This window comes from Oncorhynchus tshawytscha, linkage group LG11 (genome assembly GCF_018296145.1).
Source record: "Oncorhynchus tshawytscha isolate Ot180627B linkage group LG11, Otsh_v2.0, whole genome shotgun sequence".
In the NCBI taxonomy this organism is placed as follows: Eukaryota; Metazoa; Chordata; class Actinopteri; order Salmoniformes; family Salmonidae; genus Oncorhynchus; species Oncorhynchus tshawytscha.
Window position 1 is genome coordinate 27050565 of NC_056439.1, and position 18836 is coordinate 27069400.

Below are 18836 nucleotides of genomic sequence, written 5' to 3' on the forward strand. Positions count from 1 at the left end.
CGACTTTAAGAAACCGACTGTTCTAACAGTCAGGGAACATTTCTCTCTTGTTAGCATAATTGGGCCCCAAAGTGAATTTGCCCTTAGCTTGTTTAGAGATTGTAGTGTTTCATCTCCTCTGTGATCCTTCCTGCTGGCGCTGGAAGCAGAGACAGAGCTCTCCACTCCACACAAAGACTTTAAGACAACGCCGGTAGTATTTGTTAACCATCTCCATAATTCTGAATACAGAAGGCAGCTAGCTAAAGACCAAACATGTCTATAATTATTACAGAGGTTAGGAGACAATCTTCATCTTCATTAGGGAGGGAGCTCAGACAGCATCTGTGTAGCCTACAGGGCTCGCTCTCTCCATCTCTCCCCCTCACCCAAGACGCGTTTCCCTCTTCTATTCACATCAACCCTTTAGATAACGAGAGAGCATCCCATCCCGAGTAACCCACATCAGCTCTGACACATGAGAAATGGCGACATTACCCACGCTGGCCCAGCCTGCATAAGGACCACCTGATTAGTTCAGGTACTTGCGTCTCCCTAATTTTCATATTAATCATCAGTCCATCTCATAGCTTCTCAAATCGCAGCACTTCATGAGTTTAACATGTGACTAAGATTCAGAGGCCCTTGAATGCCTGCTGAAAATAATTACCGTTGAAAAGAAAAACTCTGCAGCTTTGGTTTTATCAGCCCCTGATGCTGAAAGGTGTCACACTCACAGACAGTCTAATGCCGTCTAATGCCTGTTGCCTTAAGCACATGTGTTAAACTGACCTTCACGAAGCACCATGAAAAAGGCATGAAAATCAAAAACTTTTATGGAAAAACATATAAGCATAGCATAGTATTTCAGGGGGAAAAAAGATGACTAAACATTGATGAAAACTATTTCCCCCTGTTGGAGATAGTGTATATTGTCACATAAAGGGCTGAAACTAGATCAATTAGCTGTCTGCGAGAGCATGAGTGCTTGGTTTAAATGTTAAGTAGCGTATTAAAATGACAGTTAAATGGTTCATAGACAGTTATCTCCAAGCTGAGTTTAATCCTTTGAAAAAAAATCATATGTCAATTAAATGGAGAATGAATAATGACAGTTAGCTTTGAGGTGCCACTGATGCATGTGAACTATTCAGATTTAGAAAAGGAAGCATGGAATCTCATTGCTTGGTTTGAAGCATCTGCAATAAAAAAAATGTTGATTGCCATTTAAAAGAAGGTTTAAGGGGACAGACAAATATGCTTTGAAATTGCAAGTCATGAACTGAGCACCATCGTTGATGTTTTTTGATCTAGAGGTGACTACATTTAATTTTTGTTCTCCATTACCTTGATACCTATGGCAGAACCAACACACGTGAACACAGGTGATCATTATTGGAAGGGGATATTAAATCCTCATCTCTGCTGTTATCTGGGTAAACATCTAATTCCAGGCTTCTTGTTTCATCAAGCCTTTCGCTACGTTTTCCCCATGGTGCTGAGGATGTGGCGGGTGTGAGAGGAGCTACCCTAATAGCATGGCATCGTAGGGCTCCTGTACCAAACACCTTCTCACTACCCATTACACCGTGAGACTAACGCAATGTTAATGGTTCATTTGCTGACTGGCTGCAATGCACAGGAGAGAGCACATTCATTGGCCGTGTGTAACCCCTTTAATGCTCACAGCAACAAGACTGTTTTAAAAACAAACGCCAAGTGCTTTCACAAGCCATTTCTGAAGTGAATAAATCCCTCATAGTAACCGATGATAGCCCAAAACATAATTCATACTCTGACGTTCGACCTGACTGGTACATGTTCAATCAGCATTACATATTTTGAGGTGTAAGAAAATGTATATTATTCCAAACCCCAAACATGTAGGCTTAAGTGGGGTTGTATCTTTCTTTCTTTGGTGTGATTGGAAAATGTGCTGCCCGTTTAAAACAATATTGTGATGACGGTGACCTGTCTGCAGTTTGAAGCAACTGTGGCAGTTTTGAATGTTAATTATAAAAATGACATAATAAAGCAGCAACTATTTTCACATCTGTGTTGAAGGGGATAAAGGACTAATTACATTAAATAATTGGTTAATAGACCGGACCATTTGTCCAATTTTCATAATCGCTAACAGACAGGGAAAAACGATTATTTGAAACGCATTCAGGGGTATTCGGGGGATAATTATGTTTGTACCAAGATTTGCTTGTGTGCACTTCAAATGGAAAATAAAATAGTAGAACATTAAGTGTGATGGGGGGGGTAGAGACATATAGGTTATATGACATTACCTCATTGGCCAGCTCCAAAAGGACAGGGACAGAGGGACGTGCCTTGGCTTCGCTCAGGTACCTTCATTACAACAAAGAGACAACAGACAGTGGTGAAAAGAATAGCAGCCCCCAAAGGCAGACAGAAGGGGAGAGGTGACGAGACCAGGCCAAAACATGTCAATGTCCCTGATGACTCCGGCCTCGGTGGCATTCGGCAGGCTTGCTGTGGTTAAAACGGCAGTGCTTAGAAGACTCAAACTTCCTTTAAGCCAGCCAAGCGTGATAGTTAGTTAGTCAACTCCCCTCTCTTTCCCCGCCCAAAACTGCTTTACCCCCTCGCTAACTGAAACCACCAAAGCTCCCTCAGATCTGGCCCAGATCATCTCTGAGGTTTGTTGTTATATAAGTGGATTAGAAGTGCATTATCCAGGCCTCGTTTCCAACAGAACAATGGCTTAATAAGCTAGAAAAAAAAGCTGATTGTGATATGCGAAGACGCTTTCTCAGACTTCCCCCTTTAGCCTGTACAAAAAAAAAAAAAAAACGTATTTATTAGTTTAACAGTTAACAGAATTAGGGATAATCAGCCCATCATAAGCCTGTGTAAGCCAAATGTCCAACTGCTGTTCTCTCTTTTCAGCAGGTGCATGTGGAGGTCTGGAATGAATCCTAAAAGGTGGTGATTTGTTTGGAGGAGATTATATCTGTCATGGAGGCCCACCTACTCTCAGCCCTGTCCACTTCCTATCATGCAACATGAATGGGGGTACCTTTGGTAGTAGCTTTCAATACTATCTGGGGCTTGATGCCTTGACATGGTTCTTTTGGTCCTTTTCTGGAACAAAGGGTACATAAAGTGTTACTAAAATGAAACGCATTTAATTTGAACACAAAATACAACATATTATAATGGTGCAATTATTAATAGCAAAATATGAATAAATACGCTTGCTAGACATTATACACATGCTACAGATGATATCAATATGGTAAACTTGCTAGCCATGCAATGCAGTACAAAGACCCAAACAAACAAAGCTTTTCTTTCCCCTGAATCACTCCGCCTTGGGTGCTCTATGGTATCGTGTATGAACAGGCTGTGAGAGAGGGGTCATAGTAATTGAATCTCAATAAGTTTGCCCAGGGTCTCACAGCGAGCCAAGGCAACCTTGTTCAACCCCCTACTCAAAACCCCGTATTCATTTCCCGCCTCGATCAAACAGCGACCTATTCCGCCGCCTGCCACCCCCGCGCAACGCATTTCCATCATGCAATTCAATTTGAACCCATCTTAACCAGAGGGATAGGAGAGAAAGAGCATTGCTTAAAAGACGACTTATTTAAAAACTACTACACAAAAAAAAATGTAATTCCGTGGAGACGTGCGGCGTGACTGACACCTGTCAGGGGGATGATAAATGACTCCATTTTCTGCCTGTGCTGCCTTCTGCCACTCGCGGCAGCGGTCATTTATCATCATCCGCTGTCAGACGTGGAAAGCGGCAGTGACAGTGCGAGTCAGCAAACATTTAGCACACGCAGCCGCACTGCACGGGGAAATGATTATTGTCAGAATAATAATGGTTTAGCATAATTTATTACAGGTCCACCAAATAAGCAGCGGCTAGATGTTATTAGACAGATGGATGGGAAGGCTTGGCAGACATCCACATAGACTCAGGCAAGCAGGTCCCTCCACGTGAAAGAGGGGGGGGCATCCTCCAAACCAATCAGAGAGCTGGCAGTTCAATTACAAAGAAATAAAAGGACATTCATCATTCAATTAGGCACCTGTCAGGGATCACAAAGGAAGAAAAATTCTAACCTGGTACTCCAGGGAGAAGATGCTCAGAAGAGTGGACTGCGAGTGACTGGAACAAATAAAAGAAGGACAAAGTTAATTACCAGAGTGCATTGCACAGAGACAAAGGGAGAGCGAGAACAGCTTCAAAGCCAGGGCCGGCTCGGCTGCCCTGTAATCTAAAAGAACATGAAAACAAGTGTGGCAAAGTTGTTCCAGATGAACACCTCGGACAAAGGATTCCTGCCGCGATGGTCCGGCAGCAGGGGGTGGAGAAGGGGGAGGTTGGTGTGAGTGCTATGAGAATAGAGAAAATATAGTCGAGCTGGAGATTTCTTTCTTCTCTTGCTCACACCAAAATCCCCCCCCCAAACACAGTAGAACAGAACATCGTCAATTCATTGTCGTTATTTTGAGTGCATCCTGGTGTAGAAAACCACAGAGACGATATCGTTACCTTGTAGCCGGGCTAAAAGGCACAAACATGAGGGAGAAACAAAGCAAATCCATGTAAATAATTGATGGGGTTCATTTCCGTTAGCAGTACAGGGAACACAGTGCTCAGTGGCAACATATTGAAACACATTTTGTTAGCGATGAGTGAGCCTTCTTTCTAGGAGTGTGTGTGTGTGTGTGTGTGTGTGGGGGGGGTTGCCTCACTATCAGTGCTGGCCTATGGGACGCTCAGGAACATTTCCAGTGCATCTGATGGGCTTTGAAAATATTAACTTTCACGGCAGGAAGCTGAGACTCCCAGGAGTCGGTCAATTCCACTGGTTGCCATAAGCTACATTCATCTCCAGCTCTAGTCAATGTTAAACACCTGGCAGTGAGGGGAAACAGGCAGCTCCGTCAGGGATTCTCACCCCCCGCCCACCTAAATCTCCCTCCTTTCAATCAAAAATATTTGAAGCAGTGACAGATTTTCTCTCTCTAATTGGACAGTACAAACATTCGCCCACACGTCAACAGATCGTGCACGTATAGTACAAACTAAACTAAACCACACACACACAGAGAATGATGGTCTCCTGTGGTTTTGTGTCTCCATATACCACTCTCAGTACATTTGATTGTTAAATTTAATAGACTTTTCTTTACAAGTCACCTGAGAATGGTATGTAAATACTGACTAGAAGCCCTAGCTTCCTATAAGCATTGAAATATTGAGTCCATATCGGCCATCACTGCAAACCATGAAATGACCATGTGACATGTAAACAAAGCCAGAGGAATCTGAGGCATTGATTTTTCTAGATCTTGATAAAAAAAGGACTACAGCACTGGAATAGTTTAGTAGTTTATAATGACTATAGGCCTAAACCCCGCAAAAACCTCAATGTTAACTTCTCCAGATGTCAGTGGTAAACAGTTTTACTGCTGTGACTGTGGAAGGACGAGGAGTAATGCTCAACAATGCAAGTCTCCCCATCATGTGGACAACCATCAAAACCACAAACTACTACTTTTCAAAAAGTTAAGACAGGAAAAAAAGTTACATATGAAAAAATTAAAAAGGGTCTCAGAGAACGAAAACATGGAGGTTGCCCCGGCCTAAATTTACAACGATACGTAGGGACCATGGCAATTAAATGACCCATTAAAAACAGTCAACATGTGGACACTTAGGGGAGAAAAAAAAATATATTTATATATAAAATCTTCGCCACTTCAACCTTGCACCTGAGCATTTCAACAACATTACAGCACTATTCTCTGAGTGGGACCTCCTTCCCTCTGCTGAAACAGACATCTGTTAGGTTTTAAATGGATTACTCTGTATAATGAGCGTGATTACTCCCTAATTGCTAAATCTTTACCCTGTTAAGTTTAAAAGGGACACAAACTGCTTTTAATATCTGTGAAAACATATCGGTTTCAAACGGCACGGTTGCCATTTTTTTGGAAACAGGGTTGTTTTTCTTTTTCGCTTCTGTCTGTGATGCTTTTCTCCCACCTGGAAATCCAGTGAAAACACTGAATCGAAAGAATGAAAACATCTTGTTCCAACTTCCAAGTTTACAAAAGATAGACACGGAGAGCCAAATTACGAGACAAGAGGGGTGGAAGGGCAGGGCTCTCGATAACTGGACACAAACCAAGGCTTGTCCTAAGTTTATAGAATCTGCCACGGTGTTACAATGAGCCAATATTCTACGTTGCCTTTCCACGTGAATAATAAAGTTATTGCAGGCTTTACATTAATGTTCAGGCCTATTCAACCTGTGCTTTCCTGGTGAACTACGCTCAATTCATGGGAAAGAAATGGAGCCACGCGCAGAGCCTTACAATAGTGGTCGGATCTCCCAGCCTGCTCAACAGTAGCATTACATTTACCCACACTCACCGCTCTCTCTGCTCCAGAATGAGGATTTTTGACCCTTCGGTGGCAGCGATAACACACACACACACATCACACTGATGTAAAAACAGAGGCATTTCATGACAAAGGAGGAGCTCAACTCAACCAGATTCTATTACCTTGTCGTTAGCTATGACTCCTAAATGTGTGAACCCATTCAATGTATCCTAACAAGAAGGACCCTATTGCAGAGAAGGGGTGTCTGACGACGGGGGAGAACAGTAACAAGGCACATTGGTGATGCATTTTATGCATCAGTATGTATCTACTAAACAAAGCAACAAAAGCCAACAAACAGGATAAGGTAAATAAGAGGAGGAGGGCGCGAGCAGCTTCATTACCGCCACCATCTTTCTTTCCCATGGAAAGCTGGGGTCAATAACAATGTCCAGTGCTGAGGATAACCTACAAAACCCGACCCCTGATTACATCTGTAAATACGCAGGCTGATGAAGCTGTGTTTCTTCCCTTGCAAAGTAAATAGAGATGGAAGCGGACTCGCCATTGCCTCTTCTCAGTTGACCATGTCATGATGAACCTCAGCAGGGAACGGTACAGCGACGGTTTTGACAGCACCAACACAGTCTGCCTAGCAGATACTATGGACTGGGATATCACCCTGATGCTGATGATATGTCAATCTGAAGAGGTAACGATTGCATTGTGTGAGGTGAGGGAGGCAGTGACCCAGACACTGACCCAGACACTGACCCACTGGGAGTCAACATTTGGTCAGACTAGCTTCAGCTATATTATGACTGTAGTGTTGTTCAGCCAATAGGAGAAGACTCATTAAATAGATCACGCATAGTGTATATATTAAGGCGTGGCTGTAAATGGATGAGTTATATGGTATAGTTGGCCTAGTCAGAACCATCTAAATCATCAGCAGCAACTTGAGTGTCGAAGAAAAACATTTAATTAAGAAGTTGCAAGGGTCAAAAACATAATTGGACACTGACCTCTCCGGAAAAATAGGAAAACAGAATCCATCCCAGCGGCCTTGAGTAGTGAACATAGAAAGACAGAAGGTTAGGAAACAGAAGAGTGGTTAGGGAATCATTGTCTCTCTGTGTAATTACCCTTCCCCAGCCCTTCCCCAGCCCCACAACCCTAGACAGCCACATTAATATGCAAAGAGCCCAAAATAGTAGGGCTCCGGATTTGATTAAAACAATTAGGATGTTCACTTTGTTACTACGCTGCTAGGACTGTCTGTTCACGTCTAGAATTCACTATGGGATATATATTACTCATCCCCATGTGTTGAACACTTAAGGCCTATACGTTGTAGGACACTGAAGAGTATATTAGATTGTAAATAACAAAAAAATGGTGTCTGCGTATGCTGGTTGGGATATGTTGTCAATGCTTCAGGGTCCCCCAACACCCTCGAGGATGAAACTAATCTGGGATTCCGTTTTTACTCCATTGTTTTTCTCTAGTATGACATCACATATAGTTCTCTAAAAAAATGCACCATCATAATACAACCATTGAAGAGGCAAACTGCTTTTAATCAAAAACAATAAAAAACGTTTGGCAAAAAAACCAACGGTGAAGAGATTACCACCAGATTGCCTCGCTAGCTAATTAATTGAGGGCATATACTACAAGCTATCAATTATTTTCAGAATCTTCCTATTTACAAATAATTAATTATAAACGATAGCAGTCATTCCCCTAATGAAAGCCACCTGGCTAATGGCGTGGGTATCATATGCTGTGACAGTACTTAGCATTTGGAGCATCTAGCCTATATGTAGAGAGCGGTGCGTGTCGTGACTCTTCAGGGCATGAAGCTCACCGAGGCAGGGCACATTTTTTACTAATGACTCCAAGGACATTGGGGGGGGTGATAATGAAAAGGAAAGTCTGTATGAGTGTCAGAGTTTCAATGGTTGACAGTATATCCAGGTCTGATTAAGCTACTGTAGCATCATGGTGTTGATATTATGACCTTTACTCAGTGACATGGTCAACAGTGGAATGGCTAGGAACAATTAAAGATGCATTATCCGATACATGGATACTATATTTTGTTATGATCTCTGTGAAATTATCTCACATTTCAAACACATTCTCTTCCCCTTAAATGAAACATTGTGTAGTGAAAGAAATATAGCTGGATGTGCTTTTTGTTAAATACTCTGCATATGCAAATCCCTCTAATTACACATGCTGATAAGAGAGGCCAACATCTGTTTCTCACCAAAGTCTACCATCATCAGCAAGACGGAATCAAGAGGAAAAATCCTTAACGTACAACTGTGATACATTTCCACAAACCACATAAACAAACAGGCATCTCAGAGTCATGGCGTTCCAAACAAATACTTGTTTATGAACAAAAATGTTTACCATTAAAGTTGTTTTCCTTCATTACAATTGCCTATCTAGAATAGAAAATGTTCATGTCAAAAATCATGACACCAAATTTAGCAAAATGTCATCTTAATGTTAACAGAAATGTTTTCATTTTCTTGTATGTTACCACATACAAACATAATAAATCACCACTGTGGTTACATTATGACAAATGCTCCTTAAAAGAAATGAAGAGATGTGATGAACACCAACCAGATGCATATTGAAAACCAACCTAGAGACAAGTCAAATATTTCATTGACAGGAGAACAATCCAATTCTACACTGTGGCTTCAGAGTGAATGGAACCCCCAGGAATGAACCACAACTCCCATCAGCACCAGGGAGCATCAATACTACAGACAGGATGGGAACTCTCCTTCTCACTCAGAGGAAGCCATAGCCCACTGGAGCTCCCTGTGGGGGAGTTTCACTGTGTGGACAGAGCCAGAGGCTGATTTAACAGAAGCTCACAAACATGGTGTCTCGCTATAGCTGTGGTGAGTGTCCAGGATCTCAGGGCTTTCATGTAAGTGTGGTTAAAATAGTGTGGCCCATAACACCATCACAGACCTAATTATGATTTGTCATGAAAGGTAGTGGCCTCTCCATATGTGATTCGTGACAAACTAAGTTCTAGATATTAAAAAGGCACGTCACTATTGTTATAGCGCAATTATTGTCATCATGGCAGTCTCTGCAAACTCTTGTGGAAAATTGAAAATGAGGCCTTGGTTATCCATCATGAAGCAAGTCTGGTCTGGCAAGAAAACACATTACGCTGACCAACTGCCTGCCTACTCTCTCAAGCACAACTACACCACTTGTACCATTCTGGGCAATTTGTTCCATTCTTCTTTTTACAATTGATCCCAGTATGCAAACAGATCCCAGGGCTACAGTCTCCAGCATAGCTGCGTGTGTGTGTGTGTGTGTGTGTGTGTGTTGTTTATCATTTTTGAAAGGAACATTTTTATTGGAGATGTTTGTCAGTCTGCTATGGAAAACCGTGAATGTTGTCCACTTTCATGATGTTTTCGTCAAAAAAAGTTACTCATACATGCACTAAATTACAGAAAATGAAGTAGCCTCCTGCCATCATTGACAACACTGTCTAGTGATTGGCAGCAGTTTATTGGAGTCCTTTTTAGCCCAATGAGCCAATGCATTACAATTTGGGAAGCTTCCTGAGGCCAGAGCAACACATCCCAATGAGGAAGCATATTACTCCTCGGCTTCCTAATCAACTAATTGATCACATCTATTATTCATGAGTTCCTCAACCTGACATCAAACTGTAAACTCAGCATAGTCTCACTCCTCCTTCTCTCTCTATCCCTTCTCTTCCTCCAAACTCAGCAGTCTCACTATTTTCTCCTCTCTTCATCTCTCTCGCCTCCCTCCATTCTTCCTGACCACATAAACCCGTCCAGTTCTGTGATTAGTCTTCCCGGCCAGCGGCCGTATCCCAGCCTGCTACAGACAGCACTCCTATTGGCTGGGGGGGTTTTCACCCACAAGCCCCAGCTGCCAGCTTGTGTTTTGGTCTGAGCCGAGAGCCAGAGGAGCGTGGTGTGGTCATCTAGACCAGGGGAGGCGGAGGCTGCTGAAGCGCTAGGTGGGCTGCTAGGCGGGCTGCTAGGCTAGACCTCACTACTAGCCCATCTGGCAGCCTCAGAGACAGACCCAGACCAAGCCCTGGCTAATGTCATCACCACATCCAGGTTGAGACAGCCCCAGTTAAAATGGCCATGCTAGGACACATTCTTAGGATAGAATGAAAAGACTATACAGAGAAACAAAATAATGGAACAATGAAATCTAGCCAAAATATACAATATTTTACAGTAAAAAATGTAAGGTTATTATGTTTGTTTGTTTTACCTTTATTTAACTAGGCAAGTCAGTTAAGAACAAATTCTTATTTTCAATGATGGACTATTATGTGATTTTACACTGAGCAAAAATATAAAAACGCAAGACGTAAAGTGTTGGTCACATGTTTCATTAGCTGAAATAAAAGACCACTGAAATTTTCCATACGCACAAAAAGCTTATTTCTCCCAAATTTTGTGCACAAATTTATTTACATCACTGTTAGTGAGCATTTCTCCTTTGCCAAGATAATCCATCCACCTGACAGGTGTGGCAAATCAAAAAGCTGATTAAACAGCATGATCATTACACAGGTGCAACTTGTGCTGGGGACAATAAAGGGCCACTAAAATGTGCAGTTTTGTCACACAACACAATGCCACAAATATCTCAAGTTGAGGTAGTATGCAATTGCCCTGCTGACTGCAGGAAGGCCACCAGAGCTGTTGTCAAAGAATTGAAGGTTCATTTCTCTACCATATAAGGTGCCTCCAACGTAATTTTATAGAATTTGGCAATACGTCCAACCGGCATCACAACCACAGACCACATGTAACCACGCCAGCCCAGGACCTCCACATACGGCTTCTTCCCCTGCGGGATCATCTGAGACCAGTCTCCCAGACAACTGATGAAACTGAGGAATATTTTTAATAATGCCCTTTTGTGGGGAAAAACTCATTCTGATTGGCTGGGCCTGGCTCCAAAGTGGGTGGGCCTATGCCCTCCCAGGGCCACCCATAGCTGTGCCCCTGCCCAGTCATGTGAAATCAATAGATCAGGGCATAATGAATTTATTTCAATTGACTGATTTCCTTTTATGAACTGTAACTCAGTAAAATCGTTGCATGTTGCATTTATATTTTTATTCGGTATACATTCACCCAAGTGTTAGAGTTTTCAGAGCTATTTAGCAAGGAATGTTTTCATTGTGTTGCCATGTGTGAACAATCCTCTTTCCAAGATATGCAGTAGTTTAATTAGCTAGCCTAGTCTCAAGAGTCTCAAAGTTTGAAGAAAAATCTCCCACAGAGCTCTCAACAATGTCTTCAATAAACAGTATAAAGACATAGTATTTATTTTGCAAAAGATGTGCCAACTGAAAATAGGGCAGAACACAGAAACTAGAAATAAAGAGGACAGCGTTTGTCAACAATTTGACCAAAATCAACTTGGTTTTCTATCCTCTTTGTGTAAAGCTGAGCATGTTAAACAGAGCGAGCGCAGAAGTTAATGAATGAATAATACCACATCCTTTATTAACTGGCATGTAATAGAGAAACCATAGACCTAATAAATAATCAATGAGCAAAGTCCTCCCCGGCCTGAATATTACCATCAAAAACAAAGTGACTCTTGCCAAGAAATCACCATATCAATGACACATGCCACAACAACGCTGGCCTCTGATTCCTCCCCAGATCACGCTAGATAAACCCCAAATAACAGAGAAATTAACAAATGCTTGACATTTGCTCAACATCCATTATTCTGACACGTTTTCAGAATTTCAAAAGGCTGAACGCATGTTTAATCAACATTCATATTCCCCCAGCGAGCCCCCGGCACCATATTGCAGCCCGCCTCACTGCTGATGAAAACGGCACATTAGGGCCCGATTCGAAAACGTTCAGGGACTCCACACTAGGGAACTGCTGTGTGTGTGTGTGTTTGCTAGTCCAATTCTTTTCCCCCACCCTTCTCTCTAACTCAGAAGAGCCATATGCAGAATAAGCTGAAAGGTGTTTTAAAGAGGGGAGTAACATTAAATCCAAATTCATTCATAAAGTAGTGCAGAAGGCCAGAAAAGTCTCTCTCGACAAAGAGAGCGGAGGGACTGTGGTCCCCTCTGGACCGGGGGAAGCCAGGCGAGGCCTCAGAGCAGCAGCCCATCATTTCCAATTCTAATACGTGGTCGAAAGAAAGGCCTGATGGGACTGTTGTCACATTGGCTGTGTTGAGCAATTTCCCGCCCCCACGCTGCTGCTACACTGCCTCCCTGGTTCTCATTGTAGCCGGGGCCCAGACACTAGGCAGGAACAGGGACAGCCCTGGCTGGGCAGGGGGGGGGACTATTTGCATGTCCCTCCATTGTGAGCGGGGGTAAGAAGTGACAGCACCGTGTCCAATTCTTTTCCCCTCAGAACAGCCCGGGCTCGGTAGGAGAGGCCAGGCTGACAGATGACTCCCAACATCTGTGTTATGCAGGCGACACAGCCGAGGGACCACGGCCGGCACATCCCTCCCTTTCTCCATCTTTTCTCCCTCCCCCTTTTCTCCCTCTATCCCATCAGAAAGACTGACAGACGCCCCGTGGAAATGACCTTGAAATGGCCTATCACAATCATTATCGTTTGGGATTTTGATCCTCTTCCCATTGACTCTCCTATCAAAAGCAGTGAATGCTAAATGCTATTGTGAAATATAATATCCAATTAGTTTTTATTTATTTATTTTCCACCTTTATTTAACCAGGTAGGCAAGTTGAGAACAAGTTCTCATTTACAATTGCGACCTGGCCAAGATAAAGCAAAACAGTTCGACACATACAACAACAGAGTTACACATGGAGTAAAACAAACATACAGTCAATAATACAGTATAAACAAGTCTATATACGATGTGAGCAAATGAGGTGAGATAAGGGAGGTAAAGTCAAAAAAAGGCCATATAGCAAGTAAAACACTGGAATGGTAGATTTGCAGTGGAAGAATGTGCAAAGTAGAAATAAAAATAATGGGGTGCAAAGGAGCAATAAATAAATAAATACAGTAGGGAAATAGGTAGTTGTTTGGGCTAAATTATAGGTGGACTATGTACAGGTGCAGTAATATGTGAGCTGCTCTGACAGTTGGTGCTTAAAGCTAGTGAGGGAGATAAGAGTTTCCAGTTTCAGAGATTTTTGTAGTTCGTTCCAGTCATTGGCAGCAGAGAACTGGAAGGAGAGGCGGCCAAAGAAAGAATTGGTTTTGGGGGTGACTAGAGAGATATAACTGCTGTGCTGTGATGTATTACAACTCAAATTCAGGGCAAACAATGTGCATATTCTGCATTTATTTTTGTGACATAGGCCTACATCACCAGTTCCACATTAAGAGTAAAGAACAGGCCTATAAGAATTCAGTCAACAGTTCCTGCATCTAACTTGTCATCCATCTGCAGTGAGACAGTTGTTATTAACATGACAGTCATGAAAGCACTGACTAGAAAGTGGCCAGGTCATTATACTACTTCTATCTCCATAGTGACCAGAATCGTGCAGTATTGTGATACGGGTTTGACAGTGATACCTCTCCCTGCCTGCCTGTCCCCTCTCCCTGGCACACCCCCATGTGGGTCGGTCCACTCCTCCTTTACCCCCCTGCCCACAGTCAGGCTGGCCAGTATTTACACAGTGGCAGGGCTCCCACACAGTCAGAAGGGAGGGGGGGGATTGCCTGCCTGCCTGCCGTGCCTGAGCGCATGCTAAGAGATGATGGATGGCCTAGTCGATATGTTATGTCTTAAGAGCCTGATTTCCTGCCAGTCCAATCACTAACCCTCCAGAGCCCGGCTCAGCTGATTGGACAAGCAGAATAATTTTGCAGGCTGTGAAAACACTGCTGCCGTGCCTGTCTGTCAGGCCCGATGACAAGACTCAGGGTTTTAAAGAGCAGGGGCCTCTCCGAGAAAGAAATAATAACAATAACGGCTAAGACTAAACAAAAGAGTCGGCACCACTGAGAGGAGCGCTATACAGTTATCACCCCCGAAAAACACTTCTTACTGGAAGGATAGTGGTAGTTAGAGGTTTTGGTTGAGAAACAGAAACACGGTAGGGTAAAAGATCACATTCAGAACCTAAATAAACATTACAATGATCTATACTGATATGGACAAAAAGGTGGTACATATGTAGCTGAAACGCACTTTTCACATAACATATTCTGTCAAATGCTGACACTAAGAACAAAGGCCTGCCCAAAGTAGGCTGTGTCCCCCTTGGGGACCCCAGTGCCTTCTTCTATCGGTGATTAGGGCACAATGCTAGTAGGAAGCTCCAAATCCATTCGACTTTGTAAGTGACCTCGGCAGGATCTAGCGGTGTCCTGGTGGCCTTGGGGGATTACACGTGTTACATTCAATAAAGAGTGGCCCCTCAGTGTCATGGAGAAACGCAACACAGCCATTAACCCCCCGCTTATATTTCTGAACATCCAGCCAGCTACATAGTGGACCAGAGGAGAGGCTGGCTCGCTGATGTAATGAAATTCAATGCAGAAACATTGAGAAGTACTGTCTATGGATTATTTCTTAATGGGGCTGAATTTAGTAGGACATTATGGACAAAGTATATTGAAATAAATGCACACATTTTTGCCCTTAATATAAACGCCTACATAATTGAAGATGTATCTATTGCTAATTAATTACAACAACCAGTGTAATAAATATTAATTTAAACTTACTGATACGTAACACAATGAATGCATGAAAATGTGCAGTTTTCATTGTATTGATATTTTCTTTAATAAAATATTGGCTATTGACCTTGACTGGACAGACAGTACGATGCCTACTGGTGTGGGAGTCAACAGCATGCAGAGGCAGAACCTCTACTGTAAGTTAAAGGCCCAGTGCAGTCAAAAACGTAATTCCCTATGTTTTCTATATATTGCCACACTATGAAGTTGGAATAATACTGTGAAATTGTCAAAATGATTCCCTTTCAGTGTAAGAGCTGTTTGAAAAGACAGCCTGAAATTTCAGCCTGTTTTGGTGGGAGGAGTTTTGGCATGCCTGGTGACAGCACCAGGTGTTAAATTAGTTAATAGACCAATAAAACCATTTTTTAAAGAGATTTACAAACCTCTCTGCCAATAACAGCTAGTTCAGGTTTCCCCTTCCCACTCAGACAGGGCTCCAGACTAACATTTCAGTTCGTGGCACCAGCCCATGATTTGGTCGCACAATTTTTGTTTCTCTCGCTGCATCACGCAACATAAAAATGTAGTATTGTCTTAAGTCATTTAATAATAATATAATAGACTACTGAGATGGTATTCAACAAATAAGATGTTTTATCTTTTGATATTGTGATTTCAAATATTTTTAAGTGCAACCTAATACAGTGATTTCATGCATTTTCAGTTGACAATCAGCCTGTTTATTTTTTAATGTCTCCAGAATGGTCTGATTTAGTTCAATAGAGATGAATTTGCCTATATCTTTATGTGCCCTAATATCATAGGCTAATTTATTAGGGGCTAATTAACCACCCAAGTGAAAACCCAAAACCCATTAACTAGATTACTAACTCTAAATATAACAATGAACGTAATGTCATAAAAAAATATATATATATTTTTCTTTCTCATAAATTTCTAAAAACGTATTTTTGCTTTGTCATTATGGAGTATTGTGTGTGGATTTTTTTTACCAGCCTAAATATTTAGACCAAAAATCCAGGTGGGCATGCTTTGTAATGTTTCTAAAACCATAATTGTATTACTCCACTGAACAAAAATATAAACGCAACATGCATCAATTAATGAGTTACAGTTCATATAAGGAAATCAGTGAATTTAAATAAATTCATTGGGCCTAATCTATGGATTTCACAGGACTGGAAATATAGATATGCATCTGTTGGTCACAGATACCTTAAAAAAGGTAGGGGCATGAATCAGAAAACCAGTTAGTATCTAGTGTGACCACCATTTGCCTCATGCAGCGTGACACATCTCCTTCACATAGAGTTGATCGGCTGTTGATTGTGGCCTGTAGAATGTTGTCCCACTCCTCTTCAATGGCTGTGTGAAGTTTCTGGATATTGGTGGGAACTGGAACATGCTGTCGTACACGTTGATCCAGATCCAAAGGTATGTTACCTTTGGTATAATATGTATTAACTGTCGGATGTCCAGCATCCATTTCATATGATATGCTAATTACAATTTGTTTTAATGTTGTGAATTTCCAAAACGTATGATATGTTACAAATTCCAATTTATTGTGGGTAATGTTAGCTAGGTGGCTAATGTTAGCTACCACTAGGGGTTAAGGTTAGGGTGCAGGCCTGGGCAACTCCAGTCCTCAGGGGCCTGATAGTTGGGGCTGGAGAGAAGTGGGACACCTAACACACACCCCCCAGCCCCAACTAACACCCCCCAGCCCCAACTAACACCCCCCAGCCCCAACTAACACCCCCCAGCCCCAACTAACACCCCCCAGCCCCAACTAACACCCCCCAGCCCCAACTAACACCCCCCAGCCCCAACTAACACCCCCCAGCCCCAACTAACACCCCCCAGCCCCAACTAACACCCCCCAGCCCCAACTAACACCCCCCCAGCCCCAACTAACACACCCCCCAGCCCCAACTAACACCCCCAGCCCCAACTAACACCCCCCAGCCCCAACCAACACCCCCCAGCCCCAACTAACACACCCCCCAGCCCCAACCAACACCCCCCAGCCCCAACCAACACACCCCCCAGCCCCAACCAACACCCCCCCAGCCCCAACTAACACCCCCCAGCCCCAACTAACACACCCCCAGCCCCAACCAACACCCCCCCAGCCCCAACCAAACATACCAAACGTAACATATCATTAATTTGAGGTTCTTGTTTTACAATGTTACGTCCAGTCTAAGAGACCAGTCTGTAGCACTACCTAGCTTGCTTGCTAACACTCACAAGAGGGCGAACCTAGCATGGCTATCCGAATTATCGTGTTATGTGGAAATCCCGTTAGAATGTGCCGAAAAGCTCAACAGCTTCGAGCGACAAAATTATGTAGGGATAGGCTCATACAGTAGGACAACAAGCATCAAGGACATAGCAAAAGTTGATGACAATATTAATAGGGTAAACTAAATTGAAAGATTCATCACTTACTTTGGAAATCTTTGCCTCAGTATCGTCATACACTGACGCGTGGGTCTCAAATGTTCGGTGCATTTCACTATCTCCTTGTATTCAGCTCGAGACAGCTTCATTTTTAATAATCTGCGTGGCTAAACAAGACAAGACAACAATCAAAAACGTGCAAGTTGTGATATCAGCTCGCAATTGCAAAATCAGCTGTGAAATTGCTTGCTAACTAACGTTAGTGTGTTAGCTGTTTAGCTACCAATGTTCAGCGTATCAAACTCTTTCAAAACGGTCACATAAACGACAGTAAATAGTCCACTAGTTTAATAATAGCTACTGCATGCAATGCTAAATCAATATAATCCAGCAAAATCAATGCTATTTTCCAGTAAAACAATGTTATTACAATAAATGCAAGGAGCACAATACACTTCCTGGTTTCTTACCGCGAGAAAGTTAAAACACACACGTCAGTATGAAAAGCTCTCCTATTGGTCTATATTGCAGGAGCTGAGTATACCGGTAAGGGATAGGCTCGCTACGGTCTTTGCTTCAGTGATTCAATACCAACAGCAGCACTATCAAACCTAAACGACTTAACTTTCTTTGACAGATTTGGAAATATATCACCTGTAATATCATAGCAATACATTCGCATAGGTAGGAAATGCATACAGTGGGACAAATGATACTGCATTCAAGACCAATGCATGGTACTCTTTCATTATAATGAATGATATATACTAGTAGCCTAAACAATAAATGGAACCCTACAGCAAAATAAAAAACACATTTTTATCATTTTTTTCTGATAGCCTATAATAGCTGAATTGAAAGGGAAAGCATACTTTTTTTTAAACAATATAATAAAATGCATTCACTTGGAACGTTTTTCACAATGACAACCTGAATAATTTTTTATATTTTTATGATTATGTGGAAATTAAACTATAGATTACAAAACTGCCTATTATAAACTGATGCCCTCTAAGTAGTAGAGTTGTACACCCCCTTCAAGCATAGCCATGTATCAACACCTTCCAAAACCCTGTAATCCTCTTTTTCTGCCAAAGGGTGATTTAAAGGGATTTGGAATTAAAGACAGGAGATCTGGAATTTTTAGACATGAATACAAAGTGGATTCCTTTTAACTCCAAAACCTCAGCGACATCCCAAGCTGTCCCTCTCCACTGACTCCAGATCAGGTTCCATATGGAGTAGTTTAGAAAACGTTAGTCTTTAAAAGTAGTCTTTGGTTGGGGCACACTTTGGCTCTTATGAAGTCTGGAGGGAAAGTGTAACAAGTTAGAGTAGGT

At 42.3% G+C, this 18836-nt stretch overlaps 1 protein-coding gene across 3 annotated transcripts in view; it reads right to left on the reverse strand.

Annotated features, from left to right (window-relative positions):
* cdin1 (CDAN1 interacting nuclease 1) overlaps positions 1-18030 on the reverse strand; it is a 78471-nt gene extending 60441 nt beyond the window's left edge. The window contains exons 1-5 of one of the 3 annotated variants that reach the window (XM_042329978.1): positions 17967-18030; positions 17545-17663; positions 4084-4129; positions 3029-3093; positions 2277-2337 (exon numbers count right to left, since the gene is read on the reverse strand). In XM_042329978.1, coding sequence (XP_042185912.1) covers positions 2277-2337; positions 3029-3093; positions 4084-4129; positions 17545-17645 — 273 coding nt within the window. In that variant the 5' untranslated portion in view covers positions 17646-17663; positions 17967-18030. Of the gene's footprint in view, positions 1-2276; positions 2338-3028; positions 3094-4083; positions 4130-7383; positions 7424-17544; positions 17664-17779; positions 17923-17966 lie in introns of those variants that run through there. The other 2 variants (XM_042329979.1, XM_042329980.1) reach the window with 2 other exon arrangements.
* Between the last annotated feature and the right edge of the window lie 806 nt (positions 18031-18836).